This window comes from Teleopsis dalmanni, chromosome X (assembly GCF_002237135.1).
Source record: "Teleopsis dalmanni isolate 2A chromosome X, ASM223713v2, whole genome shotgun sequence".
NCBI classification, from domain to species: domain Eukaryota; kingdom Metazoa; phylum Arthropoda; class Insecta; order Diptera; family Diopsidae; genus Teleopsis; species Teleopsis dalmanni.
Genome location: NC_051848.1, coordinates 74528031 through 74549010, shown reverse-complemented (window position 1 = coordinate 74549010; position 20980 = coordinate 74528031). Strand labels below are relative to the sequence as shown.

General features: G+C 31.1%; 1 protein-coding gene across 1 annotated transcript; it reads left to right on the top strand.

The window, feature by feature from the left end:
* The first annotated feature begins 1295 nt into the window (after window positions 1-1295).
* LOC119688558 (ionotropic receptor 40a) lies at window positions 1296-17797 on the top strand. The gene is given in 10 exon segments (XM_038103231.1): window positions 1296-1443; window positions 11466-11871; window positions 12013-12181; window positions 14047-14313; window positions 14395-14869; window positions 14928-15157; window positions 15222-15396; window positions 17088-17184; window positions 17239-17585; window positions 17652-17797. Coding segments are annotated over 10 exon segments (2460 nt in total).
* Window positions 17798-20980: the final 3183 nt, after the last annotated feature.

The following is a 20980-nucleotide window of genomic DNA, read 5'->3' as shown; positions in this document are numbered from 1 at the left end:
TGCTATAATATACTATACAGAAATCATAAACCAGATGTCGCTATTCGCGTCTTATAATAGAACATTAAAATTCATATATTCTTCAAAAGATATATATTGAAATAATTACTATTATATTATATTACAATTATAAACTTAAATTGAATAAAATAAAAATCGAAATTTCAATTTTCATTAAAGATTCTCCTCTTGATCAAAATAAAAATTGAAAAATTCCAAAAAAACTAGTTAATCTTGAGTACACTGCTATAAGTGATTCCCGTGGTATGATATACTTCGTTATCTCATCCCTTCGTTACGCTGCTGTATTGGTGAAAATAAAAATTCAAATATTTCGAAAAATTTAATTTTGTCTACTAATAACAGCTTAGCCATGATCGACTTTTATCTCAATTGATATAAAAATTGATATATAACGAAAAATCAGGTTAATTCTAAGTACCGGAAGAGCCACTTGACGTACTATAGACCTCTTTATCCTGTCCTCTGGTTAAGCCATTGTAATAAGAAAAATAAAAATTAAAATATTCCGAAAAATTTTATTAATCTTGGCAAGAACGTTTCGAGGCACGACAGATCTTATATCCTACCTACTTATTACGGGGTAGAACTAGTTTAGATTAAACGGCGTTTATAGTTTCAAATTATATTTTTCAGACATTTATAATAAATATAAAGTATTTTTTTAATAAACTTTCTGATTCCACAAATACACATTGATTGCAGTCCCAATTGGTGACCTAGTCTTCCTTAGAATCATTACATTGTAAGTTATTGGGTGTGGATACACTAGATTGATTATTGAGGGTTAATACACAGTGTAGGATAAAAATCGCGTATAGTGGACATTCAAAGTATGCATTTAAAGAAGTATATCAACTCAACGCTATCTCAGTAGTAGCCACAATAGCTAATTTATTTTTCCTAAAAGAAATCTTTTTACAGGTTGGAATCCATAAATATATTAAATATTAATATTATTAAACCATGTGATTTAATATTGATGAATTCATTTTTATGTGAGACTACTGTAGATGAATTTCATGTGTTGAAAATTCGGAAACACATGCACAAAATTGCAGACCATACTAAGAATAAAGAATACAAACAACTTAATATGTGAACAGGAGTAACAAAGTCTACTTGAACACTGAAGAGCCCAAACAGGCATGCGGTAGTCAAAAAGATTTATTGATCCTGAACACATTAAAGTTGACGCTATCCTTAACTTTAGCACAAACGATATTCAAATCTACACTGAACTTCTCACGGGACACTGTAAAGTCAATTACAACATGAAGAATTTAGGTGCGGTAGAAAGTGATACCTGTGGACTATGTCAAGAGAAGGAAACATCGGAACATATTCTATGCAATTGCTCAATGGCGGCAAGACGTAGACTTAACTACCTTGGAAGCTTGATCTTGTTTTTAAATCAAATAGGTAAAATTAACCCCACAGCAGTTACGAGATTTATAAATAGTTTATAATTGTTTTAATTGGACCTTAGGCGCACAATAGATCTTTTAGGTCGGGGTGCGTTTATAGCCTAATATTTAATAATAATAAAAGAATAAAGAAATTTTACGTATACATGTTAGCTCAAATATATTCTCAATCGCCTCAAAATGGATAGGCCATTTAAATTATAAAAACTGTTTTTTATAAAAATGTTTTATAAGATCATATATAAAATGATTCTTATAAGAATCAACTGAGTGCATCACAACTCTAATCAATACTGGGAAAGGAATAACGACCCATTCATACAGATAGTAGTCAGAAATAAATATTTTTCATTACTTTGGGGTCCATAATTCTTATACTATGAACTAGAAGAGATAAGCATTAAAACCAAAGTAGAAAATCTGTATTCATTTCATCTCTAGTAGAAATATTGCCGAAAATAATTTCGTAATTCTAATTAGAATATATTGTATTAGAAATAAACTCATTAAAGTCAATTTAAAGTTTACATTTTGATAATCTAATAAATAGTACATAACTCGCAGTACAGTAATCATAATACCCATAGACAACACAAGGTAAATAAGCAATTAAAAACTTAAGTATACGTTCTAAGAAACAGGTCCCAAAAATATGAAAACAGATTAACATTAATAAGATCTCCAAAATATATATTGATAATAAGTTCACAAAAGGGGAGATATAATAATATATTTATTTTTTTGTTTATTTATTTAAGTAATAGGCTATTAAAGCACCCCGGCCTAAAAGATCTATTGTGCGCTTAAAGGCCCAACTAGGACAATTTTAGACTATTTATAAATCTTGTAATTGCTGTGGGCTTAATTTTACCTATTTGACTTGGGACTAATATCCCGCTTCCAAGGTAATCGAGTCTACGTCTTGCCACCGCTGGGCAGTTGCATAGAACATGTTCTGATGTTTCCTTTTCCTCATGACAGAGTCGACAGGAGTCACTTTCTACCACACCTATAATCTTCATGTGGTAATTAAGTCTACAGTGTCCTGTAAGAAGTTCAGTGTAGATTTTAATATCGTTTCTGCTAAGGCTAAAGATAGCATCAACTTTGATGTGATCAGGATCACTGAATCTTTTTGACTGTCGCATACCTGTTTGGGCTCTCCAGTGTTCAAATAGATGTTGTTTCTCCCGTTCACATAATAAGCTATTTGTGAAGCTATTTGTTGCCCCGCAGAAGGGCTCTGGGCCAATGAAAGGAGTACATGCACCCTTCTTTGCTAGGGAGTCTGCTATTTCATTGCCCTCATACCCTACGTGTCCCGGTACCCACATAAGAGTAACATAGTTCCTCGATGCTAGGGTGTTGAGAAGTTGAAAGCATTCCCAGACCAACTTTGATTGGAATAAGAATTTTGCTAAAGATTTTAGATAATATTTTAATAATATATATATAATATCTTTAAGCCAGTTACGCACGATTTGAATCATTGCATAGTAGTACATAGAATTTCTTTATAACTGTCCTCTGTATCTGGTTTTTTAGATTCTCAAACAGCTGTTGATACTTTGGTAAGATAAGTAAATTAGATGGCATGGCTTTGATACTATAGCCATATGAGATAAAATCATAACCATTATTAAAACTTGATATATAACATCTAGGAGCCATATCCAGCACTGAGGCTAGTTCAGCTTTCTTTCACCGATGCTATTAGCGTACTTTTTTCATCTATTTTCTCTAAATAATTTGAAAAAATCATATTTTTGTGATCTCAGAATGACTCTGAACCTGCAAGTAGCAAGCTGAAGAACTGGTTTTCATTTCGTTACTAAAAACTCCAAAGTAAACCAAAATCTACAGGATCCACCAACTTTGAGTACTTTGAGTATTTGCGTCCGCTCTGATATCACCCAATGAGAGTTTAGTGCTTAGTTACGTGGCCTTTAACTGAGTTAGTTATTCTACAATTCTGACAGTTAATTTCTAGTTTGAAAAGAACACACCTGTGTATTCTTACATAAATTTCTACTTACAAGATAGCTGCAGCTTTCTCAGTGCTTCCGAGTGCTTTCATTTTCGGTCTATAAATGCCGGCTCCGAATTCTTTTATAGTGAAAGAGTCGTCACTATACCATGCATGCATTATCTTATTTGTTTTTTACTTTTTAGATATACCAACTGAATTGGATTTTAGTAAATTGTAACATTCTTTTTCCATTGTGCTGTGAAAAGATATAGCTCACTTCTCGAGGTATCGATGTTTACAGTTATTTATTTTTTACAAAAAACAAATAACAAGTAAAATGGTTGTTCTTGGTAATTGTCATGTAAAGTTTCTAAATAGAAAAATTAGAAATATATTCATAAGCTATAAGACAGGAGCGCAAGATTTTTCGATTAAAATAATTGTTTTTATTAAATTTCTTCGTCAAATCCCTATGACAAGGTAATTAAAATTGTACTTGCATTTAAGTATAGTTGTAAACGTATCGCTATACTTTAAATCCAAACGTTAGCAAAAGAGCTCCACAAATTTAAATGACCAAACACAATACTCACCTTATATTATTCCGTGCAATTTTGTTTGTTCCCGAAGCTATAATAATCATTCCAAAGAAGGCATTTCCAATCATTTCCAGTCTTAAAAGAAATTTTCCTAAAGTAGTTCAAAACTAAACCTTATCTAGTTGCGAAAAATTAAGTCTAGAATTGGTTCAAACGCTGGCAAAATTGTATTTTTAACTCGATGGAACTCATTTTCAAGATAAAAAAAAAATATATATATATTGTAATATATATTAATCACAATAAAGTTCAACTTAAAAAGGAAACTAGTTAAAAATAGAAAGGGTAAAAAATTATTTAATATTTAATTCATTTAAATAAATGATTGATTGGTGATATTTTTATATACATACATATAGAAAGTAACTGTGTTGATTAAAATATTTAATATATGTATTATATTATTAATTATATTTCATCAAACCAATAAAATAAAAAAAGAAATCGCAAAACATATTGAAAATAAAATCTTTACCTATGAATTCGAACCTGTCACTAAATTTTAGAACATCACGCTTACCCGACTCCATATACATTGTTCTCCACCTTCATGCAAAATATTCCTAGAGAACCAATTACTCAATGTTAGGAGTAACTTTTTTTCTAACTTTATTCTATAAGGAGAAGATTTTCAAGGCCTCGCCTTATTACTTTAACAAATGATGATAACTATTCTGTAACTCTGTAAAAATTTATTTTGTTTAATATATATATATAATATATAATACAACAATTTTATGTCATATAACAAGAAATTCATTTCGGATAGAAAAGTCCATTAAAAAACAAAACTTTTCATATTAAAAAAATATTTTGACTTTTAATCAAGTTAATCGTTGAACTGCCCTGTTTTGGATATCGACAATTATCCATTATCAGTGATATACAGCTTTCTTTTTCGAGTATTGCTAAATACCCATCATCACAGGTTTTTATAGAAATATTTCTTTTATACAATTATTCGTTAACGATTTCTTTTTAGACTGCCAGCACCAAGGTTTGAAATTTTCCATTTCTAAATTTGAAATGCAGAGCTACGTGTCCTAATTAACCCTTTACTTCTCTTGTGTTGTTCGATTTTGGGGTACAGCTCTGATAATTGAATAACGCAAATTAAGTCTTCATAGGGTTTGTGTCTTCAAAGTTTGAACTTGACTTTGAAGTCCAAAAACTGTATCCGGACAATTAAGCCAATAGCGATAATAGAAGATCCAACAAATTTAACAAGTTTAATTTATTAGAAAAACAAGGTAGTTGATGGTAAATACCAGTGATGATCTATATTATGTAAGGCAGAGCCCACTTATGCCATTAACCTAAGATATAACAGATATGTAATGCTATCCACGAAATCACCAACGATTTTGAAAGTTGAAAAAACAGGTTTGTTCCAATCAAAGTTCATAAATAATTAATGTTAAATAATTAAATAATTAATGTGATTGTTAAATTTATTTTTATTATATTATGTAGGTACGTGTCACTTTTTTACAAACGGGGTGTGGTCGTTTCCGATTTTAATGACATTTTTTATGAGTTCCAAATCAATTTTGTCTACACATTCATAAAATGCATTGTTACTGGTGATGAGAAATAGGTTTACAAGATAAAGGTGCTGAAAGTTTTTTTTTACATCGAAATTCTCGTCCGTAGATGAGACAGTAAATAAATAATAACATATTATATGAGCGTTATGCAGAGTTTGAAAGAGTAAATTCGTCAAAAAGGACCAGATATATAAAAAGAGCACTTATGGATTACATCGAAATTCTCGTCCGTAGATGAGACAGTAAATAAATAATAACATATTATATGAGCGTTATGCAGAGTTTGAAAGAGTAAATTCGTCAAAAAGGACCAGATATATAAAAAGAGCACTTATGGATTTTGTACCATGATATCTCCGCTATTTTTGTTATTGAGTTTCTAATTAAAAACTCAGCAAATCTTATCAATCAGCCACCGTACTTCTTTTGATATGGCTCCAGCCGACTCTTGTTTTCTAAAACTCTGTTTACCACTTCGAGGCATCTGTTTTCAGTCAATATATGACATTCGCGGTGAGTACTGAAATCGATTAAAAAAATTGTGTTAAGAAAATAATGATTGATATATTATTATTATGTTATATACCAATATACAACATTGGTATAAGTGTATTAATTTGGAAAGAGTCTCCTTTAAAAGCGATACAATAGATTTTGGCAAGTAATACATATATTGTGTTTCATGGACTGTTTCCTAGTACTTTCTTGACATATGGTATGTTAAAAATACCAAGAAAAAATTTATTTTTTATATCTGATTGGGACTAATCATGAAACTAAGTCGACTGAAATAAAATCAATTTTTGTCAAATCCATTCTGTTCGTAAAAGGGTAATCCTAATTTATGTTCTCACATTTTAAGTATATAAATGGGTTATTATATCCACTTTGCAATTGTCAAAATTCACAGTTTTAGTGAATATTTATTTTGCATGTCGTTAGATATTTATATATTATATAAATGATCTGTGTTTAAGACTTGAGAAGTGAACCAATTGTGATAACAGATTTGATATGAGATTAAATTGAGTGAAGCTCTAATAACACTATGAAATCATGCTTAACAGGAGCATTATTCTTTATTTGGAAATCTATCTGTTGCTTTAATAAAATCAATAAAAATATATATTAATAATTTTTATATTTTAATATAAAAATCTTCTTCTTTATTATAGGATTAATTCTGTTTCTGTAGAGCCAGACCTCCAGCATTCACGCCATATATTCGGCGATCGACCGGGTAATCTCGCAACTGTTGATTTCTCCACCATTGCAATCTTGGCCCGGCGATGACTTTCCATTCTTTGAACATGCAGATTCTATTCCTTTCGTTTCTATCTACTCCATTTTATTATGTCCGGTATCTCACAGATTCGAATATAAAAAAAATATAATTATAAAAATAAAAAGAATTGCTGAATATCGGAAATTTTGTGATTATGATGTAATTTAATACTTTATATAATGATACTCTTGATAAATTGAAAAAAAAAACTTCTTAAGTTCTCCAAACTTAACAAAATATTGTGTGTAAGTCGGTGAGAATTATCTTATTGAATTTGGGGAACTGAAACGCATTCTAATATTTACTACTATATACTTAATAATAGTAGTTCTTATTATCGTTTACTTAATACTACTGTATTAAGTAAACGATCCATAATAATCTCTAATATATGGTTTGTAAGATTTAAAAAAAATTTTGATACAATTGTGTTTTTTTTTAATTAAAAATCTTCACAAAGTGGTGTTCTAGAAAAGTCTTTAATTTTAACCTACTTCCTGCACCAATTTCTATTTTGTTATTTTACCACATTTTTACTTTAATTTTTCTTCTTTGGCGGTATTGCTGACTTCCACTTTTGCTTATTTTATACATTAGAGTGTACATATGAATTAGGTAAAGTACTGACTGCTTGAAGAAGTGAAGTAAAGGCGTTTACTTGATTTTTAATTAAATATTAAATATTAAAAAATTGTGTACAATATTCCATGTATGACTTATTCACTTTAGTAATAACTGTAGAGGATTTCATCTAAGTATTGTATCTTAACAAATCTGCTGCTCAACCTAATACACATTGTTTAAAATATTACAGTTACTGTTATTTGCAAAGGAACTCTAGTATTCTAGTAAATTTAAAAGGCCTACACAAAACGTAGTTAACATAAAAACCTTTCAAAACAACAACAAGAACAATTCATCAGCACAAAATTGACTTTTACGACATATGTGCCCGATACCCATCATCATTATCAGCGACGGCTGCAGTAGAATCAAAAATCAGACTTGACTCAAGTCCAACGCGTCGAGACAATTGCAATAATGCCTCCAATACACCGCATGCGATCGCATAATAAGCATGAGTATACGATATGTACGTGGTGTTGATCGCGGTTGATGCATCTGGTAAGAGGATCGTGCCACTGAAATACTTAAAGTTTTTATTCAAAATCTTCGAGTGCTTTGTTATTGCTGCAAAGACTTACAACGCCAAAGTAAATATACGCCAACACTTTTTGTTTCATTATTTCAGTGATCATTTTTATTTTTTAGTTGAGATTGAATGCATGATCAGTAGAGTCGCAACAGAAATTGATGAGCTCGGATACGTAATGTAGGAAGATGGTATATTGCCAACTTACAGCCGCAACAGAGTTTAGATAAGTTAAAGATTTAAGACAGCATACAAAATGGATTTGCGATCAATTTTGTTTAGTATTTTTTTTTTCGTTGTGCTATTTTTATTTTATTATCCTTCTCAATTGATATTTATTTAACAGCGAATTAAGTTACATTTACGTTTTATTAATTGAATGGTCTAAAAATAATTATTCAGGTCTGTAGAACATGTTACTCAGTGGTGATATTTTTGTGTTGAGAGAAGTTAATGAGAAATAAAATTTAAAATGATTTCCTTAAAAAGCTTTTAAACCAAATCAAATAAAATATTTCAAATTATAAAATATTATAAAATACTTGAATTATGTATAATAAATCTCAAAACACAATCTATGTATTGAGATAAAAGTTATTTAACTCTAATTCTAGCTCACCACGGATCTATAAGATCTATGCATGGTCTGGGTGTGCTAGTTCAATTTACCTACCTAACACCAACTATTTATATTTTTATAAAATTAAAAGGATATAGCGCTCCAATTTAAAAACTCTTTATATGCGTTTATAAATATATATAGATAACATATATACATATATATATATATATATATTTATATATTTTAGGCTCGGGCGTGCATCTACCTAATTAAATTTGATTTTAATCAAATTTTGTTTATCCTAAAAGAATTATGGGCTAGGAGAAGGTTTTATTAAAAATTTCGATATATATTTATTATGAATTATTCAGCTATCGTATTCAAATTGATGCAATTTTTTTCGACTTTCCTTATAGCTTAGGAATTCTATATAAATACTCAATTATGTGGTTCCATACTTTGATTTATTGAATCGATTCAAAAATAAGTTTATTTCGCATTTGTTGAAAAGTCAATGGGTTCGGTAGGTCATTGAATCACTTTACATTTTATGAATAAATTTTTGATATATTCTGTAGGTAAAATGTGGGTTGGAATCTAATAAGCCAATTAACATAATGAACAATATGCATAGCGCTATGAAGAATTCATCCGCGCACGTATAAAAGGGTCTTTTACACAACCCCAAATTGATTCTATATATTAATATTTAGTCTGAGATCAATATTATGAATAGTTTGTAAAGGATATATATACAGTGATGGTATAATACACTACAAAAAGTGCTATTATACTTTATTATACGTACTTTCAGATGCACATTTTTTATTTAAAAAAATTATAGACAAAAAAAATTTTCGATTTTTCATAGAAATGCAAAAATAGACAGACAGCTTTGTAATAGCAAAAACTATTTTTTTTGTATATCTGCCATTATTATTATTATTGAAAAAAAGGAATAATGCACTGCGACCTAAAAGATCTTATGTGCCCTTAGTCGGATTAGATTGTTTCTCCAAGTCAGATTTCTGTACTGAAAGACAGTAATGAGCTTATCTTTCCCAGTCTTGGATCCTTATGATCCATAAAATACACTCCTAGGTGTTTCTTCCGTTTGTGCAACAGTGCTGGGTACTCCACAAGTACATGTTATGCAGTTTGTCTCTATTCTCTACGGTATCTGCAGTCTGAGTTGAATTGAATTCCTAGCTGCGATAAGTGATTATTTAATCTACTGTGACCGGTCAATAATCCCGCAATAATTCTTAGGTTATTTTTTAATTGTGCTATGCAATCTTTGAAGGGTTTTAGGTTGTAAGTCTCTAAAAGGATTTTTGATTATGATAGTCTTGGTAGCTTTTCCCACCTGACATTCTTAATATGTAAATTTATTTTAACCTACAACTATTTTAGTTTTTCCAAGCACTTTTGACATGAACGCTTAAAAGTAATAAACAATCTTACTTTCCAAATCAGCTTTTTAATAAAAAAGACTGTTAATTTTTGTTAGACTAATTATCCTGAGGGATTTTAGTAACCAAGGCTCTTTCATATGATGTTTGTCATAACTAAATTACTTTGATTTTCTTTTATTTAAACGAAAAAGGATGTTGTGGACTTTTACTGAACGGTTTCATTAACGGTATAACATTTTTGGAAAGGATCGTATATTATATTATTCTGTAAAATTTAATGGTTTAAAAGACTCTTAAAGCCCGCCCACTTTATAGTGTTCTTTATGAAGGAGTACAATATGCATTTTTTCATCAGAGTATCTTGAATTACTCAGACAGGAATGCTTTTAGCCACTATATAGTCCTGAAATTGTTTGCTGAAGAGGAGCTCTAAAACTTAATTTTAAGGTTATACCGAGTTTCAGTTTTCCTTCCACAAAACTTCTATATTTGAATTCGAACTTCTTATTAGAGCTCTAAAATTTTCCTACTAGTAATAGTAGTAGTGGGTTCATGTCGTTTCATTTCTAATAGTAGAAATATACCGGTTTAAAATTTTTGTTAGTATTTTTTGTGCTGGCATAGTCACAGAGACGTCTTTAGAGTAATCGGATTTGTGTTATAGTTTATTATGATGGTTATTTAGCGTAACCATAAATGTTCAATTTGCATTGACCGAATCCTTTGAACTTTGCAGGAACTTTATTATATGAAAAATAAAACCAAATATCATACAATGAAGCTGTGAAAAGTAATTGTTCCTGGATATACTGCAATATGACATACAGATGCATTTCATCCAGTATAAAGGGTTCAACTAAATTGCAAAAAATGTTCTTATTTAGAAAAATATTTTCTACTTTAGGTACAACGAAGTTCATAGGGCAATTCTAGTTGAAAATAAAAGTATTTCGTATCCAAATTAAAAGGAATATAAACATGTAGGTATGTGGATATGCTTAACAATAATATTGTGAATAACAATTTAAAAAAAATAAAATAATATTCAGACGTCAATAACATTTTACTATTGAAATTATGAAGGCAGTGGTTAGGCTGTCAGCTCACTGCAACTGATATGCAATGACGCTCTGACACGTGAGTATTCCACTGATGTAATAATTGCTCTTCAAAGGCCCATTGATGTCAAAATTATTTTCGAATTATTAAATAAAAAGTTTACGAGCATTGCAGAAAAAGGTATAAATTTGTGCTTCTGTCCGGAAATTGGCTGTAGTTTATGATTGGTTTTCGGTGGAGACGTTGATGCCACTTATGCGGATTGCTCAGTTGTCCACACTTTTTCAGATGTGTGTTCCAGTGTTGTGTTCACTCTATTCAAGTGGAAATGTGTCTCTCGTTGGGTCAGGTATTTAAAAGAAAAAACTATTGAAAACTAAATGCAAATCAGACTCATTAGAAAATGTTTATATTTTTACTTCACTAAGCGTTATCCGAAATTATAAATGGCTTGAAACCCTGACAGTTGGCTATACTCACAGTACCACATGACACCTCACAGAGTGATCATACAAGTGTTGATGAAAATCTACAGAGAGATGTGGATGACTTTATCTTTCAGCTACATAAGTTGTACTTCAAATCTGTTATATTCTACAATGTTGAACTATTCTTCGAGTTTATAGAAATAAGTCTACAAGGTTCCATAGAGAGTGTAAATTTGATTTTCACATTACCTTATGAACTTTCTGCTCGCATACATGAAAGAAAGTTATCGCACCGCTTAAGCTTGTTCATATTCTATTGGGGTGCTACGCAGCCACCCAAATCCAATGAAGTACGTTTCGAAGAACCTATTAGAGCTGTGGTCATAACACGACCTAGACGTAAAGCGTAAGTGAGCAATTCTTTTAATATAAAAAATATAACTATTGTAGTGTTATAATAACACACTTTGTTAATATTATTATCTAAATCACAAAATTAAGTCGCAGCCATACATTCATTTATTTTAATGTATATTCTATTTATAAGTTTTAGAATTTATTATAATCAAGCTGTACCCCAAGGTGATAGCAATTTACGTTTGGTGAACTGGTATGATGGTGAAAATTTGGGACTACAAAAAATTCCTTTACTTCCAAATGCAGCCGTTGTATATCAAAATTTCAAAGGTCGGGTTTTTCGTGTACCAGTTTTTCATGTAAGTGTTCTTAAATGTAAATAATATAATAATAATTTAATAAACAATAACAGGATTCAAGCAAAATTTAAATACATTAATCAATTCATGAAAATATTTTATATGTTAAATGAAATTTAGTTATTAGTCGCTATCTTGTGGAGATTACTGGGAATAACGTACCTATTGCTTGAAATACAATATGTTTGATTTACTGCTCAGGAATTACTATATTAAAGTTATAAACATTTAATAATATATAATTACATTATTAAAGGAGAAGCCATAAGTCGTATTTACTTAGACTTTTCATGCTCATATAAATCTATATTATAAATATATTTATTGAATTGCTTTGACTGTCATTAAGATATAAGAATAACCCTTTATGTTATTTATGTCACATCAAAAATTCTTAGAGTGTAACAATGCACACAACCAACTGGCCATCCACAACCAGGTCTCTCAGATTTGGGTACCCGAACATGAAGGACACGAAGGCAATGAAAAGGTGGACCTTTATGCCAAAAAAGGGGCAGAAGGATCATTCATTGGTCTAACTCTCTTCTTTGGCTTCAATAAAACGATTTATGATTGAGACAAAAAAATGGAACCAAAAAAGTATCAATGAATACTGGAATGAAATAGCCGGCGTATATTATTCCAAAAAATTCTTAAATTTTCATGCCAAAAGAGCAAACACCGCCCTCAACCTAAACAAGAAGAGTCTAAAGTCACTCTCTGGTGCACTAACAGGCCACGCCGCATGTAATAAACACCTACATAAAATAGGTATATCAGACACTAATATTTGCAGATTCTGAAGAAACAAAAATTTAGGTACATACCAACTAGAAGATGAAAACCTTCGAAAACTCCCTCCGAATGAGCTGGTTCGATTCCTCGAGATACTTAATATCTAAATACAAAGGGGTGCACAATAGATCAAACTGGTCGTAGTGCATAGGGGTCTTAACCTAATCCAAAAACCCCCAAATACCATTAATCATGTTATTTATGTTATATAGTTATATATTAAGTTGAGGGCTTGCCATTGTATTATATATGAATCGTTCAACAACCACTGAAAACAACAATTTTGCAGTGGACAAACTTTGCATCGACCTTTTTTAGTAATCATGCTCATTTTTTTCTTATGGATATCTTCACAAAGTAATGTATCGTATCTGGAAATGTTAAATAGTAGAAACCCACAAGTATATGTCAAAAAACTTTTATATCAATAAAATGTGTCTTTATGATGTGGCACTTAGTCTGGAGGTTCGTACATATTTTAAAGATATGGATGTGAAAGTTATGTGGATTCAACAGAACACTGCCATAAGTCACAAGCGACTCTTTCTTGTTCTAAAAAAAATTTCCCGCAAGTATATATTTACATTTTGTCTAAGTCAATTAGATATTAGTCATTAGTTGGTCAATTAGTTCTTGAAGGAGCAGGCCGGCGACTGCCTTGCGGGGTCCACTTTAAGGGTTGTTTAGCGATGCACGAATTTGGCTTACGTTCAATCCATTGCCATTTTCGTTTTTTGGTTTCACTCTTGACGCTTCGTGTGTTCACCTTTTTTCGCAATTCCGTATTTATGAAAACTTGATGGATCTAGTAAACTTCCATGTTTCGCACCCATACAGAAACCATGTCTTTAGTCTTTGATAACAAATTAATATTTATCGTAATAAGTTAAAGTATTCCATGTAGTTTTTTATTAATTATTAAATTTTGTTATTTAATATAAATTCATATTATCTTTTTCGAGCTATAAAAATTTCGCGAAATACTCTAAAAGATTCTTTCTTACAAAAAAGTCAACCAACAAATTATTTACATTAACTTTCTTTGTGTTATCTCTATCTTTTCATAATAGTCTCCACCGTGGTTCTGGGTTAATTATGATAATGAAACCAATACCAACAACACAATTTATGAAGATGCAATATCAGACTGTGAAATCGAATGTATGGAAGTTAATGTTACTGGTGGCCGTGACCATCGTTTACTGACATTACTGGCGAAACATATGAACTTTCGGTTTGTTTATATTGAAACTCCTGGGAGAACTCAAGGGTCATTGCGCAATGATGGTGATGCTAATGAGAGTTTTACAGGAGGCATTGGTTTGCTTCAAGCTGGAGTAAGAATTCAAATGAACTTCACCATTTTCAACTTTATACCTTATACAACTTTTTTGCAAATATTTAATTTTCAAAACTAGATCGCACACTTTTTCTTAGGCGACGTTAGTCTTAGTTGGGAACGCCGTAAAGCTATAGAATTTTCATTTTTCACATTAGCAGACTCTGGTGCATTTGCCACACATGCTCCAAGACGTCTTAATGAAGCATTGGCAATTTTAAGACCATTTAAAATGGATGTATGGCCATATCTAATACTTCTTGTGCTGTTATCGGGGCCAGTATTCTATGCCATCATTGCCATACCCTATCAATGGGAATATTTACAGAAAAATAAGCCCAAAACAAAACAAGCAATTATATATAAAAATAAAAATATATTTTATATGCCATATATTAACGAAATGGTCATTAAAACCAAAAAAGTCCAGCTGCTTATAAATCAACAGGAAACGAATCAAGTTGAGGAGTTAAGGCAGAGAAAATCTTCACGCATACCACACGACTTATTAGATCGCTGTATTTGGTTTACAGTCCAACTTTTTTTAAAACAATGTAATGCAATATATCTGTAACTCTTAGTAATGTAGTACCATTTATCTTTTTATTGAAGCCTGTCAGGAACTTTATCATGGGTATCGGGCTAAATTTCTTATGATTGTTTATTGGATTGCCGCCACATATGTATTGGCCGATGTTTATTCTGCTCAATTAACATCACAATTTGCACGACCTGCTCATGAGCCACCCATCAACACTTTACAGCGATTACAAGCGGTTATGATGAGAGGTGGATATCAGCTGTTTGTAGAAAGGGAAAGTACCTCTCTAGAAATGTTAGAGGTGCTACAAATTGAAATTCAATCAAATTTGTTTTTATATATATTTAATACACTTGTTTTTACAGAATGGTACAGAAATATTTCGACAACTTTTTGCTTTGATGAAAAAACAGACTTATGGTGAAGATGGCTTTCTTATAGATTCCGTAGAAGATGGTTTAAAATTGATTGCAGATGGTTTGGAAAATAAAGTTGTACTTGGCGGAAGAGAAACTTTATATTTCAACATACAACAATTCGGTATACCTTATGTCTCTACATATTTGTGTTAACAATAGATATGCTCCATTTTCATTTCATAATAGAAACTTTTTTAAAAATTTTAACAGAGAGAAATGATTTTCTATAAAAAAACATTCTAAATCTTTATTAATTATTTAAGTTACTTGGTCGAGTTTTTATACACATCATTTAATTAATATATGCTACATAAAGATTCAATGCAGCAAGCACAATGGGTCTTTTCTGCGAACTTGCTTGCATGCTCCTTACCTTATCATCCTAAATCCACATGTTCTGTTTACAATTTTAAAAGATTTCACTGAACTTAAAATTACTTAAGCATTTGAGAGGCTGAAGCAAAATACTATGTGTTCATTATCTTGTCTTTTATATATACTAGGCTTCTTTCAAGTCAACATAGGGCTGAAAGTATTCAACGAACAGTGTGAACAATTTTTTACTCAATAATTTGTTTTAAATGAGCAGAGTGTTATTAAAATATTTCTATCCTTTATTAATTTTAGTTTGGAGAATGAATCAATGAGTGGTAAGAATGATGCCTTTCTGTTGCCAAAAGTTCATATACCTTCTGAACTCGTCAAATGCTAACCCACAGTCATTACAGAGCTCTCAGATAATATTTTGCGTTTATTTTTGGATCTTCTGAGATGATTTATTTACTCTGGACAAACTGAGCTGAAGAAATCTGCCACCAGTGTCCTGATATTACTTTTCATGATATTCCATTTTGCGCTCTCTTATGACTTTTAGGCTCCACTCTGATTTTCCACTTTTATTTTCGAATCGTATTGATAACACTACCCTACATCTCCAGTTAAATGCTAATGCTAACATATCTGACAGCTTTTTTTAGAGACATTTTAATCGTGTCTATATAATGCTGAATTTCTATATTTTTGTAGAATGTCGGTTTATCAAGAGCTTGTTTAATATCAGGAAATATTACGAAACATACTGATTGGAATGTCTTATTGGAAAAGACAGACTACTATAATAAAAGTTTTGTGTTAATGAACTTAATAATCCGAGGAATTATTATTATTATTGACGTAAAATCGCCTAACAGTCGGTACTGCTGCCAGAAGAGTTCTATTGTACCAATTTCACTATTGATTACAAAGCCCTTTAAATCTTAATGAACAAAGTCCAGAACTAAATCTAGAGAAAAGCTTTTAATCTGTGCATCGTTAAAGTTGGACAATTGCGAAGAATATGCATAGTAGTTTCCTCATCTTCGAGGCATAATCTGCATTTTGCATTGGCAGGTAATCGTGGTTTTAAAGGTGATGTTTCAAAACATAATATACCGTAATAAAACCTGTTATCAACCTTAAATTATCTTTTGAAAATTAAAGAATGTTCTTGTAGGAGTACGGTTTCATAAGTGCTTTACTTTGCTTAAGTCCTAGGAAGTCTTCCTAGTACACCACCCGCATATGATTTTCACTCTCCTTGATTATTTGTTTTGGAATGGTCCAGTTTAACCCACAAAAAGGTGGAGGGCCTGAGAAAGCAGTTTTTTATGCAGTTTTGCCTAGCTCATCAGCTTGTTCAATCTAAAGGATTATTGTGATCAATAAAAAACAAATATAAATGTATTTATAATTATTACTTTATATACGCAATAATCAAACATTACTTTTTTTTATGAAGCTACACATATTAGTAACTATTTTCGGCTCTTTCAGGTTCAGAAATCTTCCAACTGAGTCATAAATTGTTTACACGCTATTCTGCGGTGGCGGTACAAATTGGTTGCCCATTTCTGGATAGCCTTAATAATGTGTAAAGCAACTGATACAATACAAAATTCATTAATTACTAATATCACAAATTTAGATTAATACACCTCTTCGAAGGTGGCATCTTGGATAAAATGACTAGCGCTGAATATGCGGCACAATCTCGTATGCTAAGCAAGGAAATGAGTAGTTCGAAAAGAAACAAAATCGGTACAAATACGAATGCTATGGACTTTGATGGACGTCAAAGTAGTGCTCATACAAATTTAACTAATACTAGCAATAACAATAGTTATTTTAATGAGAAAGATGATAATGCTATAAGCGATGAGACGAATCCTAAAACTGCACGATCCCCCAAAGAGCACCAAATAATTCAACCATTGAACTTATGTATGTTGCAGGGCGCATTCATTGCTTTATTCTTCGGCTACATTACAGCAAGTAAAGGATTTCCAAACATATTAAATATACTTATTTTTTGCTAAATTATTTTTTTTTATATTACAGGTATTATATTTATTTTGGAGTTACTATGCTATCGTACAAAAACTAATTTGATTAAAATATTGAAGACAAAAGTAAGTGAAGCCCATCGCTGGACTATAAGAAAACTACGTAAATTTATGGACAACACTATTTTTGGTTTTCATTAACTTGATCATATAATATGATAAATTAGGACTTTTGATAAATAAAAATAAAAATACCTGTTAATTAATTAGTTACCTTTTTTTTAACAACTCTTAGAGTATTATACATTTTTACATTAATCTAGATATTCATAGAATGATATATAATTAGTTAACATAGTTATGTGTTGAAATTTTTTCACAGTCTGAAGTGTAATTGACAAGCTACAATGGTTTTAGTAATGCTACTAGGTGGATTGATAAATACCCTGCCTAAGTAATAAAAAAACATATTTTGAAAAATTATATTTTATGTTACAATATAGTCCTCTTTTAGCTCGATAAACCGAGTGCAACGATCTTTCAATATTTGAATATCTTTTAATTCATACGATTTATCAAGTCCTCCATAATATATCCAAGTTTCCCATTCCACTTCATCATTTGATGAAAATCTCTTTCCCTGTAGTCATGTTTACATGTTTCGGAACAGGTTATAGTCACTGGGAGCTAAATCTGTAGAATACGGTGGGTGAGGAAGCAATTCATACCACAATTCATTTAATTTTGTCATGGTTGTTATTAACGTTTTACTAAAAACAAAATTATTTTCTTCGACAAACGACTACAGTTTTTTTAATTTCTTCATTCAATCAATCCAATAATATGCAATAGTAGTCTGATGTTATTGTTTTTCCTTTTTAGTAGTCTAAATAGTCTAAGGAAATTATTCCACATAAGTTCCAATATACGGAAGCCAAAACTTTTTCAACCGATTGTTGAGTTCGTAGTCGTTTGAGAGCGCTACTCCTGGGCTATACCCATTCTCTGTCTTGTTGTTTTCCCTCAAGAGTGAAGTAATGGATCCATGCTTCATCAATTGTCGCTACTCTCTGGTCATAGTCAGCTAGTCAGCTAGATTGTGCATAAACATTTCCAAACAATATTTTGAATGACGAAGTTGTTGTCGGTTTTGGTCAATTGTGGGCAAATGCGGTACCGGTTTTGCTGAAAGCTTTTTTATACTCAAATATTAATGTAAAATATTCGATACACGTTCATATGATATATTTTCATCTCTGCTATCTGCTCTGCTATATCACACAATTTAATTTTTAGATCATATAACACAATATCGTGGAATATGTTTTTAAGTTATGACATCTTTTGGAAGACCCGGACGCTCTTCATCAAAAATACTCATTCGAGTACATAGCTTTTCAATATTTTAGTGTTATTAACGATGGTGCAAGGTTGCAGTAAACAGAATTCATTTCCAATTTAATTGCATTATAGTTCATTCCTTTTAAATGGACTATATTCAATATTTTCCATTTTATAAAAAATCACCAAGGTGTACTATTTCAATTATTTGCAAAAAGCTGACCAAACATCTGATGAAGTTAAAACTTTTACAGCTATCGTTGCCAGATACACAGAATATAATTGATTTTGCTTTAGCGTTGCTACCTGTTGAGTAGTCAGGTAATTATCGATCCACCTAGTACTTTTGTGATTTTGAAACCAATGGAACTCACTAAACTTCGTGTCTTGAACAAGCATTGTTTTTAATGAAGAAATTGAACGAGTGAACTGGACAAGAATTTTTACTTTAACATTGAAAGTGTAAGTACCAATAAGGCATAAGACTTCAGATGTTCGAATTTTGTGGTTTCTCCAAAAACATTAGTAAGGTTCGCTAAATTATTTTCCATGCCAATATTCGTGGAGTGCAAAAACAGTGATTTCTGTAAGATATCAAAAGGCAATAAAATGATTATTTTATGCAAACATTTGATAATGTCTAAAGATTTGTTTAAAATGGGTATTACGTCTGCTTACAGTGGACTTTGATAATTTTTGTGAGACCGTGATTCTACAACTGGTTCTGCTCTATTTAGTTAAAATTCTCTCAGGAAAATAAAACCTTTACGTGAGTACTGTAACCGTTATTGAGACGAAAAAAAAAGAAAACTTAAACCTCTTCTACTCTAGCTGTCCAATTTTTGGATGATATAACTTTTAGAGCATATCCTCCAAAAACCTATTTATGAGGGGACAAGCAAGGAGAAAAAGAACAGGAGATGTTTAACTACCCAACACCGGTTCATTGCAGAACAAGTTATTCTTAGGCAATATCGCTTCTAGCGCTCTTGCGAAAGATAGTCATAAGTCATAAGAATAAACATAGCTTGAAATAAAAATAGGCAACCTCAAAAACTAACTTTCAGTTCGTTGAACTTGTGTTTCCAAATAAAACTGTTGTTTATAAGACCCTTATAATTTAAACCTAGGCCAGTATTTCGGTTAATGTCACTTAAAAAATAAAAAGTAACAAAAAACTTGCATTAAAAAACTTGAGCATTAAAAATTTGTACAGGCTTGGCTACTTGTGAAAAAACACGAGTTCTAAGCCTGGCACTTGCAGACCAAACAAATTATATACGAACTATCAACTAATTAAAAAAAATTTGAATATTTCCTAAGATCACTGATGATGAGTACTTGGCAATACTCGAAACAGCGTTGTATGGGCAGTAAAATTTCAAAAAATTAACTAAAATTTTTGTTGTTGTCTTTTCATTTCTATCCGAACCCCTGTAACTTTTAAATAGTTTCTTTTCGTCGTCAGAAGCGTCACTTCAATAAAAAAATTTGTGCAGGCTTGGCTACTTGTGAAAAAACACGAGTTCTAAGCCTGGCACTTGCAGACCAAACAAATTATATACGAACTATCAACTAATTAAAAAAAATTCGAATATTTCCTAAGATCACTGATGATGAGTACTTGGCAATACTCGAAACAGCGTTGTATGGGCAGTAAAATTTCAAAAAATTAACTAAAATTTTTGTTGTTGTCTTTTCATTTCTATCCGAACCCCTGTAACTTTTAAATAGTTTCTTTTCGTCGTCAGAAGCGTCACTTCAATAAAAAAATCAACATTTAAAAAACATAGCTTATATTATATATAATGGGCTTCAAAATGGTTTAGTAAACTAGCACTAGCACTTGTAGGGTCTAAGTGAGGTTGATCAACTACACCGTATGCCACAACAACCTTACCTAATCTGTAAACAATTAACTTTACATATCAAGTGAACTAGGCTTCGACAGCGTGTTTTACGATAGTCGGTCTGATATGCATTGGCAGCATAGACCGCATTAATCGGCTTCAGTTAGTATTTGGAAATCTGTGCAGTAGTTGT